This window comes from Trachemys scripta, chromosome 2 (assembly GCF_013100865.1).
Source record: "Trachemys scripta elegans isolate TJP31775 chromosome 2, CAS_Tse_1.0, whole genome shotgun sequence".
Lineage (NCBI taxonomy): Eukaryota > Metazoa > Chordata > Testudines > Emydidae > Trachemys > Trachemys scripta.
The window spans coordinates 75,975,883-75,992,852 of NC_048299.1; the positions used below are offsets into that span (position 1 = coordinate 75,975,883).

The 16,970-nt window shown below is 43.7% G+C and overlaps 2 protein-coding genes across 8 annotated transcripts in view; one reads left to right on the top strand and one right to left on the bottom strand.

Annotated features, from left to right (window-relative positions):
- Positions 1-144: 144 nt before the first annotated feature.
- Positions 145-11,404, bottom strand: ASTE1 (asteroid homolog 1). Of its 4 annotated transcripts, none has more exons than XM_034760911.1 (5): positions 10,921-11,404; positions 9,195-10,526; positions 5,969-6,179; positions 4,107-4,296; positions 145-2,883 (listed from the first exon to the last, which is right to left on the bottom strand). In XM_034760911.1, the coding sequence occupies exons 2-5, from the start codon at positions 10,506-10,508 to the stop codon at positions 2,583-2,585; spliced, it is 2,016 nt and encodes a 671-aa protein (XP_034616802.1). In that variant the 5' UTR covers positions 10,509-10,526; positions 10,921-11,404; the 3' UTR covers positions 145-2,582. The 4 variants fall into 4 exon arrangements, with proteins under 4 accessions (XP_034616802.1, XP_034616800.1, XP_034616801.1 ...); XM_034760909.1 differs by having other exon boundaries at positions 10,629-11,404; XM_034760912.1 differs by having other exon boundaries at positions 2,709-2,883; positions 4,115-4,296; positions 10,629-11,404.
- Positions 11,405-11,690: 286 nt separating this feature from the next.
- Positions 11,691-16,970, top strand: part of NEK11 (NIMA related kinase 11) — a 182,890-nt gene continuing 177,610 nt past the window's right edge. For all 4 annotated transcript variants that reach the window (XM_034760915.1, XM_034760913.1, XM_034760914.1 and 1 more), the window contains exon 1: positions 11,691-11,804. The gene's annotated coding sequence lies outside the window, so the exon portion shown is untranslated. The remainder of the gene's footprint in view (positions 11,805-16,970) is intronic.

A 16,970-nucleotide genomic window follows, 5' to 3' on the forward strand; every position in this document is an offset into this window, starting at 1 on the left:
CTCTCATTCCTCATTTCTCATAGCTGTGAGACTGAACCCCACTGTCTAGAGCACACTGTACCTAGGCCTAAAATAGCCAAAAGTCAAGTCTCCAGGAGTCAAGACTTGCCCATCCTGCTGTACAGCAATGTGTGTGTTTGTTTGTTTTTGCAGGCGCTTGGGATGCCTCTTATGCCTAGGACGAGTGCCTGAAGGCTGCCTGGTGTGCAAGTCTCGCTCAAGGACATGATGAAAGCTAGAGAAGGTAGACTGAAGCTGCATTTTCTAGAGTAATTGATGTGGGCATCTTCAGTTCCTGACAAACAACCAGAAAGACCGCCTCCACCTGATTGGTCATACTCCTAATGCCTCATTAAATCTTGTCACCCCAAGCTCATTGGACACTTGGCAAGCCCACTCTTCTGGCATTGACCTAGGAGAGGGGCCACCAAGAACAGCACTTCAGAGCCCAGGGAAGGCACAAATTTCCTCTAGTCAGCAGCCAGACAAAAGTCCCACCCCAGTATTCCAACATCCTAGAGCCTCAGGCTAAACCTTGCTCAAATCCATTTAAAGCGAAATCAACACAGATCACACAGTGCTCCTTGTGAAAAGTGAGTGTCTCCATTACTACTTGGATTGATAGGCCCCTCTCTGGCACCATGAATATCAGCACTGGATGGCTCCACACTGGCTGAGAACCTGTGGTGTGCACATCTGCGTAACTGCTGTGGCGCCGGAAGCTCATCCAGCACTGACTGACTCATTAGCACTGCTGCAAGCGAGTTCTTAAGAGGCTTACTTGGCTGTGGGACCAATTTCAGAATCTCTGACCTTGGACAGACACTGGCAATGAACAGGCTGGGTCCCTCTTGTGATCTTTTGGTACTGCCCATAAACTTGAGTAGGCAGGACTGTGGACTGGTGTGCCCCACCTATGGAAGAATTTGCCTTCTCAGCCTTTTCAGAGGAATGCAGCAGATCCTCCTCACCAGAATGTAACCTCTCCACCATGGATAACCTAGTGGGACATGAACACACAGTCGAGGGAGGAATCCCAAAGAGGCACCCAAAAGCCTTCTGGACCGAGAAGGAACAACCAAGCTGCTATCCTCCCATGTGGGCTCCTCCCCCTTACTACTACTACTACCACCACCACCCACCCTGAACCTCTATTGGTGTCCTTGAGGTATCACCCATATTTTAAGAAACTGCTTCCTCGGTGGTATCCAGACCAAAATCACCCTCTCAAAACAGATCCAGCCTGTTCCAACACATCACCAACTACTAGGAAAGCAAGAGGTCGGGGGGCAGGGGGTCTCTTCCTCAACACCTGCTTGCTATTTTTTTCCTTGTCCTCTGATAAGGTAACTGAGATTAACCCTTTTGGTGTTACTACAGGTTTAAGGAATCTGAGAGCACTGTAATTTCACTGATTACACCTGGGGAGGGTGTGATCAGGTAAAGGCAAAAACTGAAGTGGTTGAGGCTGCCCCCACCCCTTATGCCCTGGGCTACAATGGTTGCGAGGGTTCTCGGGGCGCAGCCATGGTTCTAATGGATACTGCTATCCAAAAGAATCTCATCTTGTGCACAAGGGATGCGTATGCCCCAAGCAGGCAATCTGCATGGACAACACATCTCAAAGAACCAGAGTTACTGTAAGGTAAGTAACCATTCTTTCTGGTGAACAGTGGACACAACTCTGACTAAAGACACAGGTTAATGATCTAAAAACCTTTATAACCTTGAGAGAGAGAGAGAAATCAATTGATTCTTGAAGGGGAACAAGAGTAGTAAATACTAGCTATCTTACTGCAGGAGTATGTTGGAAACCAAATCAGATGGAGCCTGTCAAACCTATATGCATAAATAATTTATTTAAAATGAATCTTTGTTTTAACATTCCTTTTATTTTTGGAATCTTCTGGGAAAAGACCCTTGCTTGACAGTTTCTCAAGTGGTATCAAAGGTACTTGATGGAAGAAAAAAAATAGTTTACTTTCGGTGGTAGCATTCAGGCTTGGTAGTGACTATCCAAACCTGTTTCTTGTTAAGAGAAACACAGAAGAAAAGGATACGTTCCAGTTTCTTTCCCCGACAGTTCAGTAACTAGAATACCATAGGCACAGCAGATGGCCCAACTTCCACTGAAAATCCATGGAAGTCAGGCACCCATGTTCCTCCCTTGGAAACTTTTTGAAAATCTCACTGGCGGACGCTGGCCTTGCAGAATTAAATTTATGATTAGCTTTCCATGTCAAGTATGTAGTTGTGATGGCGTGTTTTTTTGAAAATGGTGGTTGGAGGGGTGGGGAGAATAGTGTCCCCTTACTCCTTTACTTTAAAATTGCAAATTTCGTTTCTTCTGTTGTATTCAAGGACATCAAACGACTGACCATTTTTTGGAAAGTTCAGACCGTATCCTATAAGAACGTTATTGGGGGGGGGGGGGAATCACTAGCAAGATTCATTCTAAAAATTGATCCATGTGAATCAAGTTTTGTAAAAAGGCCAGTTAAGTTCCAATGCAGTTCACCCACTTCATTGTAACTGATCCATTCACAAGGCTGAATTATTTGAATGTCATGTATGTGCTGCTTTCAGTCTTCCACCATTAGTGATGCAAACCTATTGTTAACATCACAGAGAGGCTGAGCTTCCAATGTAGCATGCTGTCTGGTAGTCTCTGCTTGACTTGTGGCTTGCTTGTTCTTTTCCTTGCAGGATTTGGTCGTCTTGGTTGTCTCCTGGAAGAAGTCTGGAGGTACAGTTGACTTTACTGCATGGAGCAGATCACAATAAAGCTGGCTTATCTTTGGAGATGAGATAAGCAGATTCTCTGCTCCATGTGCTGATTTAAGCTCTTTGCATAGTCTATGCACAAGGGTCCCACAATAAAGCCTGCCCGAAGGAAGGAAAGATTAAATTTAGAATTGTATTGAACTATAGCTAGCAAAACTATACTGTTTAGTGGGGGGAAAAACAAACTACATAATCATTGAATGAACTCTTTAGATAAAAACCTTTTAAAGAAACAATCCCAAAGGCATCTTCATGATGAGTTCAAATCCAGCTTGTCTGCAGGTACATATTTACATTACTATATTTCTTAATTTTATTGGGTTTTAGAACCAGCAGGCACAATAAAGCCAAAGAAATTTCAGGTGACAACTCCATTTTGGGTTTAATCAGAAGAAAAATCAAATTACTTGTATCTTCAATGCATGCTTTTTATTTGAGCACTATATAGGCATATTATTCAGTTGGACCTAGACATGAATATAGTGGAAAGAAGACCTTTACACATCCATTCAAGTAACAAGAAGTGCAGAACTCACTTGTCCAAGGAAGAGAAACTGCTTTTTAACTGCACCTTGAATATTTGAGCTGAATTTGAGTAAAGTGCATTTTTAACCCTACATAAGACTTGCATCTCATGAGGGATGTTTAAAATCAGCTTTAACACTGAAAATACAGATCCTAGATAGAAATCATATTTAAGTTTGTGAATCTTCTGTAGTAACAGGTATAAATAATTTTGCTCAAGTGAAAATGCTTAGGATTATATGCCAGTGATTTCCAGACTCTTTTTTTCATGTTTTCAATTTATTGTACCTTTTCCCTTCCTTGATGCACTTCTACATTTTGCAATCTCCTAGTTGTCTGTCTCAGGTGGTCAGGCCTACATGTTTACATACTTTAGTTCTGATCTTAACATTTGACTCTCAGGAGTCATTTCATTGGCCTCAAAGGGTGTGCAAGATCAGGCCCAAACTTTAAATTTTTTACACATGGCTTGAATTCAGTCACAGTATGTACTAAAGCATTAAGGGTAAAATTTTAATTATATTTTGGTTCAAAAGATTTTTATATTGGAATTTATATGTGGTAATTACCAAAAACCATGATTTTGCTGAAACATTAGAAGCTGTTGCCATTTATTAAGTGCCAGAGTACTAGTGCTATACAACAGAATATGAACTGTACCAAATTTAAAGGGTCCCTCACCCAAGGAGCTTACATTCCAGAGGCACAGCAGGTATAATACAAGACAAAACACAATGTGAGGGTGCTTTATATTTGGAGCACCTTGTGAAGAAGGCTGGTCTCTTACAGGTTCTTACCGTGTTACCTCTGGTTCAGGGAGAGGAGTAGAGAGTAGCTGGTTGAGATGCAATCCCATCTGGAGGCAGCACTGCCACTGGCAGAAAGTGTGTGCTGTGTCTAAATCCAGTAATTCCTGAAAATTCTTTTCTTTCCATTTTAGAAACTGGTCATAGACCATTTTATCTTTGATATGGAAAACCACAGGATCTAGATTATGAATGAACAAGAAAATAAGGGTTTTTCTAGAGGCTCCTATGCATTCTACTATACAAAGCATGACTGGTATGTACAATTAATGGTGCCTGTGAACCTCTAAACACCAAGTATCAGGAAGTATCTGAAGTAATCAGTTTAAGTACCAAAAGCCATGAGAGACAAACAAAAATTCAATCTATTTGTTGGCTTAGTTATATGTCTAAGAGTGCACATACTTGTGTTGTGGGCCAACTGGAAAATCTTTTAAAAAGATCCCACTGTGTCAGGTTAATGAGAAGTATCTGAGAATTGCCTGCCCAGCTTCTGTAATCCATAACCCTTTCTTCCTCCCATACAATCAGGAATTCCTCCTAAATCTAAGGCTGGCGTATTAAGTTACCTAAAAACCTCTCCCCACAACCTTTTAACTTTAAGATAATATCAAACACTTAAATCTTGCTACTTTTGCAGTATTAAGATAGCTTCCCCCCATGTTTTGGGGAAACCCCCCTGCCTTAAACAGGATTTAATCCTGAAGTACTAATTATTGCTTACTAATTGGTTATTCAAATGCTATGCTAAAGTAACATTTCCAATAGGTTTAATCATAAACCAGCAAAAGCAAACCAAAAAAACCCTACCAGTTCTGAGTTTAGATAGTAACTCAGCCCCGCGTTGTGTGTAAAGATTATAGTTGATCATTGTGCATAATACTTGTGACAAAATACCCAGTCACAACAGGCTAAGTTAATTAGTTTTAACGCTAATCCTGAATGTTCTGGCTGCTTATTAAAATATAGTTAAGGCTCTGACTTTAGGCACTACTGATTATATTAATCTCATTTTTTAGAGTGCCCAATTAGAGATCAGGACCCCATCATGCCAAGCACTGTGTACTGACTATTCTTGCCCTAGAATTCATAATCTGAAGTAGAACCTCAATGCCTAGCTGCTGCCAGTACTAAATTTGCTTAGTCTCTTGGACTTACCTATTTAAAGAACTCTCTCAATACAGGATTTTATTTATTACTGATACTGTACTGACAATTTCTTTGGCCAAATTTCTACTAGAATTTCCCAGTCTATAATGTATGAAGTTCTGAAAGTATGAGGAAGAGAGGCAATAGCTTCGCTTTCAAAGCTTCCCTATTGAGTCTGCTTTGAATTAGAATTTATTGTTGGCCTCGCACATGAACAATGTGTTTCCTGTAAGTACAAACTGACTTTAGTAAAAGTTCATTACTGAATAATAAGTCTTATAGAAGTATCAACATTTGATGCATGTGTAAGTCTGAAAAAATATTTTGCACTTTTATAGTATACCTGAAGCACACTTACAAATGCCAACACCACCTGACAAGGTCCATATGGATTTTACCCATTTAAAGATAGGCAACTGAGGCACAGATAAGTTAGAGGTCTTTCCCAAACACACAACAAGTTGGGAATAGAAGTTAGAGTTTAACTTCAAGTCTCTCAGTCCTAACTGTGACACAGCACTGCCTCTCATCTTCACCAATGTATAAATTGACTGCTGAAGGTAGAGTGTAAATCACCATTAATTCCTATGGAAGTGGAGGGTCTTTACAAAAACAAAAGGGGAAACTGGGGCTAGAATGTAGATTTGCATATAAGTATGAAACATCTAGAAACATGTAAAGTTTTTAGTTTTGTGGGGACCTACCTGGGCTGCTACTTGTCCTGTGCAATTCCCCAAATACCATTCCTAGAAGTAATGCCTGTAAATGATGCAATTTCACTTTGGGTTCTGAGTAATGTGTCCAGTAGCAGGTTACAGCAACAGGGAGCCACAAGGGACTGGGGATGGGTTGTAGGATGTTGGCTTTCGCTCCTAATGTCTCCAACAGAAGTTTTAGCCGATCTGATCTGGACACCTGCCAAAAAGTCATAATTTTGGATACACTATGAAGAGGTCTGGCTTTATTTTGCTGTAAGAAAGTCTATCTACACTTATTTGCCATCTTCACCTAAAGGCAAATGACTTCTGTGTTAATGCTAAGCTAGCCGGTACCTTGTTAATTTTTTCAAAAAGATGTCAAACCTTTTAAATATTGAACTAATGAAAGTGACTTCAAACTGTGAATTACAACTTAAACAGATCATTCTGTAGAATGAATAGTTTTGGAATGATATTTAATCTTTTTTAAAAGATGTCAGTATATTGTATTTCCTACATTATCTTTCAAGGGTCAAATTTTTTGGAAGTGTTGCAGTTAGATGCCTAAATGAGTTGGGAGCTGAGCACATTGAAAATCTAGCCACTTGTTATGCATTAAAACCACCTCCTTTGGCTATGTCCTGGAGGGTGTCTGTCCTACATTACCTGCATTTCAGGAGTTAGCATTGCACCATAGGTTGTAAACTACCACACATTCAACTATCCATACTATTGATCTATACTCCCAGTGGAATCTTCTATCTGGATTTTGGCAGAGAACTGCAGTTACCACTTGTACTGTAAGAGCTCTCAATCCATACAAGTGAAAATCTAGCTTCAGAAATTGACTAGTAAATGAGACTTAGAATTTTTTTTAAAATGAGTTAGTCATTACAGTAACACTGGTACAAATTGTATTTATATACAAAAAACTTTGCAGTTGTAGTATTATAGGAACCTGTGCAACCTTAGTTCAGCTGCTTTGTGTACATGCATTATAGTCTTGCCCATTATTAGGGCCCTACCAATTTCATAGCCATGAAAAATATTTCAGACTGTGAAATAAGCACTTCCCAATGAAATCTGCTCTCCCTTGCTGGGAATGCCCCAGCCAGGGGGCTCCTAGCTGCAAGTCCTAGCTGGGCTGGGAAGGGGGAGGACTTATCCTTCCACTGCATGGCTGCTCTCAGGGGGAGATCAGACCCACCTCTGAGTGTCTCCCCCTGCTGCAGGAAGCTCCAGCCCAGGAGGTTCCTGCAGCTGGAGGAGACTTGTGGAGGAGGGTCCAATATGCCTCTGCTCCTGGAAGTGCCCCAGCCAGGGTGTTCCTACCCGTAAGTCCCTGGTGGGCTGAGGAGCGACAGCACTTCTCCTTCCCTTGCATGGCAATGCTGGGAGTGTGGGTGAGATCAGATCCGCTTCTGGGTATCTTTTGGGTTGGGACCCCCATGGTTATAACACTCTGAAATTTCAGATGCACACAGCTGAAAATGTGAAATAGAGCAATTTAAAAAGTCTCTGGCCATGACATTGATCAAAATGGACCATGACTTTGGTAGGGCCCTACCCATTATCAGACAAATCTGCAGTAGAGCAGAAAGAGAACCCAGCACTGTTGGGCCCCAATCCAATGCTAAAAATGCAAGAACATCTTTTCTCTTCCTGTAACCCTTTGCTTCATTTATGGTCCACCCTATACACTGAACAAGGCAGGGTGGGTCCTAGAACACATAACTATGTAATAATTTAATTAAAGACTAGCACAGTGCCTACACAGAGACAAATTTAAAGTTGCATGGACATTTACTAACTTGTGCTTGCTTGACTCTGCAATCTTAATATTCACTTAAAGATTTTTGTATGCAGTTTCCTTAATTTAAAGAAAAATGAAAACAAATGTACATGGGTCAGCAGCAGGGTTTGAATGCAGGTCCTTGAGATCTATAGCACCAGTTGGGCTAAAGGAGTAAATGATAGCGGTCATAGGCTGCTATTTTTCATGGCACCTTAAAGACTAACAGATTTATTTGGGCATGAGCTTTCGTGAGTAAAAACCTCACTTCTTCGGATCCATCCGAAGAAGTGAGGTTTTTACTCACGAAAGCTCATGCCCAAATAAATCTGTTAGTCTTTAAGGTGCCACCAGACTCCTTGTTGTTTTTGTAGATACAGACTAACACGGCTACCCCCTGATATTTTTCATGGTGTCCCTTCCGTTTCCTCCCTAACAGGAGACGTACACACTTTGCCAATATACTTTAATGGTTACATACAGCACTGCTAAACACAGATCTGGAGCATTCATTCTGAAACGTGGAGTGGGCAGTTGATGAGACTTGCATCTACCATATTAGAGCCAGATTCTATTCCAAGCTCTCCCCACCGTGACCTTGTGCAATGTCACAATTATGTACCCTTTAAAAGGGGATGAGGAAAGACATTTTCCTTCCTCTAAAGATAAGAGTTACGAGGCCTTGATCAATAGTGACTAAACCACACAGGATTGCCACCTCTAGTCAATATAAGAACTGAGACGACAACTGTTTCCTTCTCTTCCCCAAAATGTTTTCTTCAGCTGCTGCTTTGTCTATTTACTGTCTGGAGCCATGTAGGGAGCTCTGTAAAACTAGAAGTGTACTCGCTGCAGATGGCACACACAGAACTGGGGGGCTGAAGTTTGCTTTAGATGAATTAGAAATTTTAGCAGAAAGCCTCTAACATATACTCAGTATAGCTTGTGACTGCTTGTCCTGAAGTGTATAGCTTAACCAAACCTGGATATTCACAAGGACAGAAGAAAAAAAAGCACAGCTCTTTAAATCAAGGATTATTCTGCATGTAGATTTAAAAAAAAAAATGTTTCTGTTCTGAAAGCTCTGGCCTAAAGGGTTAGTTTGGCAAAATTGAATGCAAATTAAACCAGGCTTATAATAGAAAGTTTTAGGCAAAATTAAATATAGGCAAAGGTGGTAAAGGCCTATAACTTGTCAAGTGTTCCTTTTTAAAAAATAACTAAATTGTGTAATTGTAACATATGCTGCACACCAAAGACTATGACCCTACACTTAGTAATGCATGTAGTGCTTATTACCATGAGCCATCTTATAGAAGTCACTTGTAAGTACTATATCTGGTACTAAAATGACTGACTGGATTGACACCCAAGTTTTTTCCCCCCCATTACACTCACAACATTGATTATTGTCCAGGATATCTGTTCTGACAACCGTACCTCAGTTAGTGTGGCCAAAGGGCGATGGTCTTCACAAAAATCCAGAGGCAGCATTGTTGTTGGAACAAAGGATTTTTTAAGAGTCTTTTGGATTCTATCAAATTCACGGACAATCGGCAGCTTGTTGGACTGCTTACTTGGGGAAGTAACTTCAGAATTTTGAGAGGCGTTCAGAAGTAACCCATAGATGACTTGACGAATGGGTAAGGCTACTGTGTGAGCACTAGGCCTCTGCATGTTCTCCACCTGGACATGAAGGATTGTTCTTCTTAATAGAAGGGCATCACTAATGAATGGAGACAAATGACCTTTTGCAAAAGCCTCAAGCATCCATTGTGGTAACTCTAAGTTCCTGGTCACCTGAGATTCATAGGTTCCATTCTGAAAAAAATCCTCAAGATTCACATCAGACTGTTCATATTCCTTCATGGAAGCGCATAGAAGCTTCCTTATTTCTTCTCTCTCATGCTTTTTAAGATATTTCAGTACATTGTCTATAGCCTCTGTGGGGTCAGCAAAACGGGATAACCAGTTTAGAAGTCCCTGAATGCGGACATGCTTCCTCCCCCTCCAACCAGAGCCTCCAACTGGCAGGCGCACCTTGCTGAAGAATGTCTCTAGAGCTGGCAGATTAATGTAATCATTACCATTCATTACAGCAAAGAGAGGAAGAAGGGCTTTGTTCATATGACTGAAGTGGCTGCACAGTCTCTCTAAAGAGAAGCATCGAGCTGGAATGTAGCAGTCCAGTGTGCCTTCACAGGTACAAAGGTTTCTCCACTGAAAGTAATTCAGAGGGCAATACCCAGCTTTCAAATCAAAAATACAAAAGTCACTGTCTAAAGTTAATACGGGACAATTCCAATGATTAGCTAATGACATAATATCCCTATCTGCTTCTGAGAAGCACTGGACAAAAGGCACTTCTAATTTGGTCAAGGCTTGCTTGAAAACCTCTCTCGTGAGCAGGGGTAGCACACTTCCACCACCACCTCTAGAGATGGAATATGCTACCTGGATCTTATCCCGGGCTCTTTCCTTTAATGTCACAAACTTCTTATCGGACAAGTCACACCCTCCATCTAACACAACATATGGGTATATTTTGCATACAGACATAGTTTCAAAAAACTTGTGTACAATATCTGTAAAAGAATCATAATCCCCTCCATGCTGGAGGTCTAGATTTGATTCAAAATAAAGCCGATGAAACAAATTATTTCCATCAATGATTATTTTTGTATTCCTTAATTGTAGATCAGTGAAGAACTGCTTATGCTCTCCCACATAGCTCATTAATCCATGGATGCCCATGCTCTTAACCTGTAACACCTGTAGTCAAACAAATGAACAATTTAATTTTCAAGTACAGTGCACAAAACCTCACCCCTAGACTAATGATCAGATTAATACACACTAGCGTTGTCCACTTACCTCAATTCCTGCTAATTCTGAGTCCAAAAGTGACTGTTACAAAACTTTTCCCCAGGGCAAAAGGAAGTGATGCACACTGTTTACATCTAGCTTTTCCCCTGACAGGCCAAACTGTTTTGAACTACAGCTACTAGAATTGCACTACCCCACCCCCATGTGACTTGGAGCTAACGATGCCAACTGACTTTTCTAGTGCCATCCATGGGCATTGAAAATTGCGCATCTAAAAAGGGAAGTGCGCCTACTTCTGTCCTCCAGCCTTTCCAGGCAGTCGTATTCAGTGATTCCCCACCTGAGCAGGAGTAGTGTGTAAATGGCTGAGTTGGTCCGTAAGTTTTTGTTAAGCCGCCCTCAGCCTCTGTGCCACTGAAATAGACACGGGAAAGGAAGAGACGCCGCCCCCCGTGTAGTATGTAACGTGGCCAGCTCGGCGAGAGGCGGGAGACAGTCCCGGCTATAACGTTTCACCCAGAGAAACTCAATGCAGGGAACGCGCCTCACCCAGCCGGGGCCTCTCACCGCCCAGGAGCCGGGGCTCGGTAGGGCTGACAAGGCCTGGCTCGGGGTGTGCCTGCCGGGGGGGGGGTGACTAGACGGGGAGACACGAGCGGTGCCTCGTTCTCCTGCTGAGCCTCCCGTCCCCAGGGACGCTGCAGCGGCTGCTGGGGGGATCAGTCGCTCTGTGCGCGCCGTATAAGGGACCCGTCGCTGCCGCAGCTCGGGGGACTCAGTTCCGCCCCTCTAGACACGACCCGTGCCCAGCAAACAGCCTCCACTTCCGGGGGGGGGGACGCATCAAGAGAGGAGGACCCGGGAATCACGTGTGGTGAAGCCACGCCCACCCTATCGCGTCACTGTTCAGTCGCTCATCGGCGGGTAATGTTAACGTCCTTTTCCATGCGAACAGGGCAGAGGGGGCGCCGCCGGGTCACGTGACCAGCCAGCTCGGGTTCTCTCTGGGAACTGGTTGGGTCCGCCCTGGGTGTCTGTATCCCGTCGGGCAGCGCGGCGTCTCCAGGAGACCGGTCCCAAACACATGCGGGGGGCGGGGACACACCGGGCTCCGAGAGGCGCTAGCGGGAGGGTGGAGAGGGGCCGTGCACCGAGATCCCGGCTGGGACGCAGGAGTGGGACCCGCGCCCCCTCCTCTTCTGGGCCGGGGGCGGGGATGAGACGGTAAATAGACGTGACCCCCCCCCGTGTCCGGCATAGCTCCGCTCGTCCCCCCACGCTCACACCCCCAGAGCCACAGGCACCGCGGGGGCTGGAGAGCGCCTGGCAATGCCCTGCCCCATCCCGTCCGCGAGCTCTGGGTGCTGGGGACAGGCGTTGTGACAAGGGGTGCGATCATGTGACTGGCCACAGTGGATCAGATCAATGGACCTTCTAGCCCAGTATCCTGCCCTCTGACAGTGGCCAGTGCCAGGTGCTTCAGCGGGAATGAACAGAGCAGGCAATCACTGAGTGAGCCATCTCCTGGTGCCCAGCACCTAGCAGTCAGGCTTAGGGGTGCCCAGAGCATGGGGTTGTGATCCTGATTGTCTTGGCTGATAGCCACTGATGGCTCTATCCTCCAGGAACTTATTTAATTATTTGTTTAACCCAGTGATAGTTTTCGTTTTCACAACATCCCCTGGCAACAAGTTCCACAGGTTGTCTGTGCGTTGTGTGAAGTAGTACTTCCTTTTGTTTGTTTTAAACCTATTAATAGGCTGCCTATCAATTTCATTGGCCTACCCCTGGTTCTTGTGTTATGTGAAGGGGTGAATAACACTTCCCCATTCACTTTCTCTACACCATTCATGATTTTATAGAGTTCCATCCAGGGCCTGATGGAGTGAATAGGGTGACCAGATCACCCAAGTCAAATATCTGGACGCGGGGGGAGGGTGACGCGAGGGGAGGAGGGGGGGAGGCGTGGCAAAAAAAAACCCCCACCCTTCCTCCACAAGCGCTGGAGGGAGGCCAAGGAGACGCAGGGGAAGCGCGGGGCTGGGGTGAGTAAGAGTCCGGCCTGGGCCCGAGCAGGCAGGACTCAGTCGGGTGGTAGGGAGAGGAGGGGGGCAGCCCGCGGGGCCAGGCGGCAGCTATTCTCCCCCCCTGGGCAGCGGGACTCGGGAGCAGCCGCTCCTGCAGCTCCCACTGCCGCAGGGGGAGGAAGCGGCCGATGGCCAAGCTCGGCGGCTGCGGCTCTGGCGCCTGGGCCCGAACCCCCCGAGCCCGGGCCTGCTGCGGGGACCCAGCAGCGCGCACGCTGCGCCCAGCCCCTGACCAGTCATGTCTGGGCTGCTGCCCAGCTGGTGCAATCTGCGGGACCCGAGCAGGACAGGGGGGCTGGGGCCTGCTGCCCCCACTCCGGGGCCGCCGCGGGCCCAGGCTCGGGGGGTGGGGGTGGGGGGGCGAGCACTTCCGGGCTCTGGAGCATTTCCTTGTTTGTCCCACGTCCCGACCGCACGTCGGTCGGGACGCGGGACAAACAAGGAAATATCGGGACAGTCCCGATAAAATCGGGACGTCTGGTCACCCTAGGAGTGAAGGACCTCCCGCTGAATTGCTGCCGCAGATCGCGATCGCAGCTTTTTTTGTTTGTTTGTTTGGCTGCTTGGGGCGGCCAAAACCCTGGAGCCAGCCCTGGTTCCATCATAGCCTGCTCGTCCCCCCTCCCGTCATCTTTTTTCCAAGCTGAACAGTCTCAGTCTTTTTAATCTCACCTCATATGGAAGATGTTCCATACTCTTAATCATTTAAAGACTCCGTTCTAAGTAGGCTTGGAAGGATTAGATTTGTGTTTGGTAAATGTAGGTAAATATCAATTTCACTATTCACACACAAACCCATGAAAAAATAGTTCCATCAATAATAATCGAAATTTACAGATAGATAAAGTGAGAAAAATGCTGCTTGAGAACCTATTAGAGTTTAATTTAGAGCTATTTAGTTTATATATTTTGACATGTAATGTTGAGAATTCATGTTTTAATGTAAAGCTTTAACATTTTGAATCTCAGTGTCTACTATCATTAAATAATTATTGGCTGACCAGCCCATAATTTCCCACAATTGTGAAAATTTAAATAGATAAAACTCAAAAAAGTGGCTTAAAACCTATAATTTTCCACAACTATGAAAATTGAAATTGATAACAATAGAAAAAATGCTTTAAAATAAACACTGGATAATATCCATCAAAACTGTAAAACAATAAACATTGAGTTCCACCAGGCCTAGTTATAAGGGAATGAAATCCTATTACTAGGTGTTATTGCTTCCTTGGCCTTGCAAAATTATCATGAAAACATGGCCTAGCCACCAAATCTAATTGCTTGCTTGGCTATATAAACAGGAAGTACAGTAAAATCTGCCTTAAGGCACAGCTACACTAGAGATTACAGTGGCGCAGCTGCACCGCTGTAGCTGCTCCACTGTAAGATCTCTAATGTAGCCGCTCTAAGCCAACAGGAGAGCTCTCTCCCGTTGGCTTAACTACTCCAGCCCTCACGAGTGGCAGTAGCCGTGTCTGCAGGAGAAGCTCTTCTGCTGACATAGCAATGTCCATATGTTGGTGTAACTTATGTTGCTCAGGAGGGTGACTTATTCACCCCCATGAGCAACATAAGTTATGCCAACATAAGCTGTAGTGTAGACATAGCCTTAGCGACCACCTTTGAAGAAAGACTAGCTGTCACAAGGAATACTTGCAGAGGCCACAGAACACTATGGCTCTCTGCTGTGCAAACCTTTGAAGAGAGACTACCTATTACAAGAGACTATTTTTGCTAACTCCCATGAGTGGTCGCTCTTGGCAGATTATACTGTACTCCGTCTAAGTCTGGGGACACCCTATAAGGAAGGGCTCTCTAGAAACATAGATTCAAATCCTGGCAGGTTCTTTCTCTGTCTTTTTTTGGAGTAGATAAACTGAGTTCTAGGAAACTGACTCAGCGAGCAGATTGGCATGGATGAAATTGACACCACCACTTCTAAGGTACTTGGTGTTTGCCCTTGAAGTCTCCCACCCAAACATTGACCACTAGTCATCCTGCTTCGTTTATGCAGGCCCTCTCAGAGGTCCAGAGAGGCCAGGGCCACTTCCAGCTTTTGAGGCCCCTAGCCATAATAAAAATAAAAAATGACAACACATGAAAACAAAATAATGCACCAAAAAAAAAGTGAGACATAATTTGAATATTTTTTTTATTTAACAAATGCTTTTCTAGCCTTTTTCTGTGCAAATGCTCTAATTATTGAGGAAAAATCTAGCTTTCGTGCAATGTCATTAAGTATGGCGAGCCCATTCAAATGCTTTTGTCCCATAGTTGAACGGTGATAGTTCTTTACCTGCTTCAACATGTTGAAGGTGCTTTCACCTGAAGCCACTGATGCAGGCAAACTGACAAAAATACGCAATGCAATTGTGATATTAGGAAACACCCCAGAGAGTCCAAGTTCGAGTATTTCTTGAAGCAATTCCTTTGGCTTGCAATCCAATTTAAAGTTTGTGGAATATATTCGTTTGAGGAAGATGACCTCATCACTGAGATCTTTTGAGATTTCTTTGTTGTACGGTTGCTGAAATTGTTCAGCTGCAGAAAGTAGATCTTCATTACTCAGTCTGGTGAACTGCCAAAGAAACCCAAAAGGGTACAAATTAGTCTCAGTGATTCAAACTGATGTGTAAAACCTGATTGAATAGAGTCAATGATGACAAGGAGGACATTGACCCTATAATGCTGCTCAGCATCGGATTCAGTAGGTAAGTTGCGATTGGTGGAGAATGTCAATATTCTGTGCTACTAAGTTGGACTCAGTCAGGATCGCATCCCATTGTTCACGAATCCCTTGAATGTCATTGATAAGACTTTCAGTGTTATCCCTCTCAACATCAAGTGTAGCATTGTATGCTTCAATTACCAGATTAGTTTGTTGGATCATTGTAAGTAGCTTCATCCACAAAGATGACATCAGAATGCATTCAAATTTGGACATGTGCTTCTGAATAGACTGAAATTCAGTTCAAGCCCATGCAATGAGATTGAGAGATTCAAGCTCATTTAAAGCCTTTCTCACTGAATTCAAATGCTGCACAACTGGTTGAACACCATCAGTCCGTGCACACCATCTAGTTTTGGAGATCCCATGCAGTGAAACAGGAAGATATTGCTTCAGAATTTCCCACCTTTGTGGACTTCTACTGAAGAGATTGTACATTTGCTGAACAGTTCCAAAGTAAGTAATTGTCTCCTTGCATGGGTCAGCACAGTCAACACCTACAAGATTTAGTGTGTGGTTTCCACAGCTGGAGAAAATACAGTTTGAATTATGCTCAGGCAGAACTGCTTGTACATCTTTGTACTTCCCAGCCATATTAAATCCATTGTCATAGGTTTGACATATGCAGACTTGAAAATCTTACTTAAAACCTTCTAGAATTGCTAGTACTCGAGCAGCAATTTCTTTTCCAGTTTTTCTCTTGAAATTATTAAACAAAATAAACCTTTCTTCCATTGAAAATTGTGAGCTGTCTACAATCTTAACATATCGAATAACCATAGTAGTCTGTTCCTTGTGAGAACAATCTGGAATGGCATCAACAATGATTGAAAAATACTTGGCATTTCAAATCTCATCAAGAACTGTTGTTTTTTACGAATGACCGACATAGCTCAATAAATTCGTTTTGTATGCGTGTGGAGAGAGAATGGACTTGCATGTGCTTTTGACTCTCTTGAGATTCTCGAACACGTTTAACATGCTCTGATAAAAGTGGGTCATATTTGCTGAGGAGCTCAATTATGCCTAGAAAGTTTCCATTTGCACGATCACCAATATGTTGACTGGAACCAAAGAAAGCCAATCTCCGCTCAGAAAGAAAAAGGATGACATTCAGGATGCGCTCAAAATGTTTTTTCCAGTTATTAGTTTCTGTAGAGAGTTCAGTCAAGAATAAATTCTCAGCTGAACTTTCAGGTGATGCTCCCTTACTGGCTGATTTCCATGCCACATAGTTTCTTCTTCGAGTGATTGCTCATATCGATTCTATTAGATGTGTGTGTGCCGCGTGCATAACTGTCAGAAAGTTTTCCCCCCTAGTAGCACCCATTGGTTCAGCTGTGAAGCCTCCAGGAGTGGCGCCTTCATGGCGCTCAATATATGACCTTGCCAATCCAGCACCCCCTCAGTTCCTTCTTACTGTGGCGTCTTGCTTAGTGAGTTCTCCACGTTTCCCTAGCTTGTTTTATAGTCATTGTTATAACTTTTCTTTAGTTCTTGTAGTTTATTTTTGTTGCAGTCAGTAGCAGTTGGGATGGGGGGTTTACCCTCTGTCCCGACCGCTTTTTCTTG

Excerpts from the sequence above, each read along its gene's own strand:
- ASTE1 (XM_034760911.1), bottom strand. The coding sequence starts at position 10,508 with ATGGGCATCCATGGATTAATGAGCTATGTGGGAGAGCATAAGCAGTTC. Across the intron at positions 6,180-9,194 it reads CTTTGGCCACACTAACTGAG|GTGTCCAGATCAGATCGGCT; the intron begins GTACGGTTGTCA and ends ACTTTTTGGCAG. Across the intron at positions 2,884-4,106 it reads CCTGAACCAGAGGTAACACG|GCTTTATTGTGGGACCCTTG; the intron begins GTAAGAACCTGT and ends TCCTTCGGGCAG.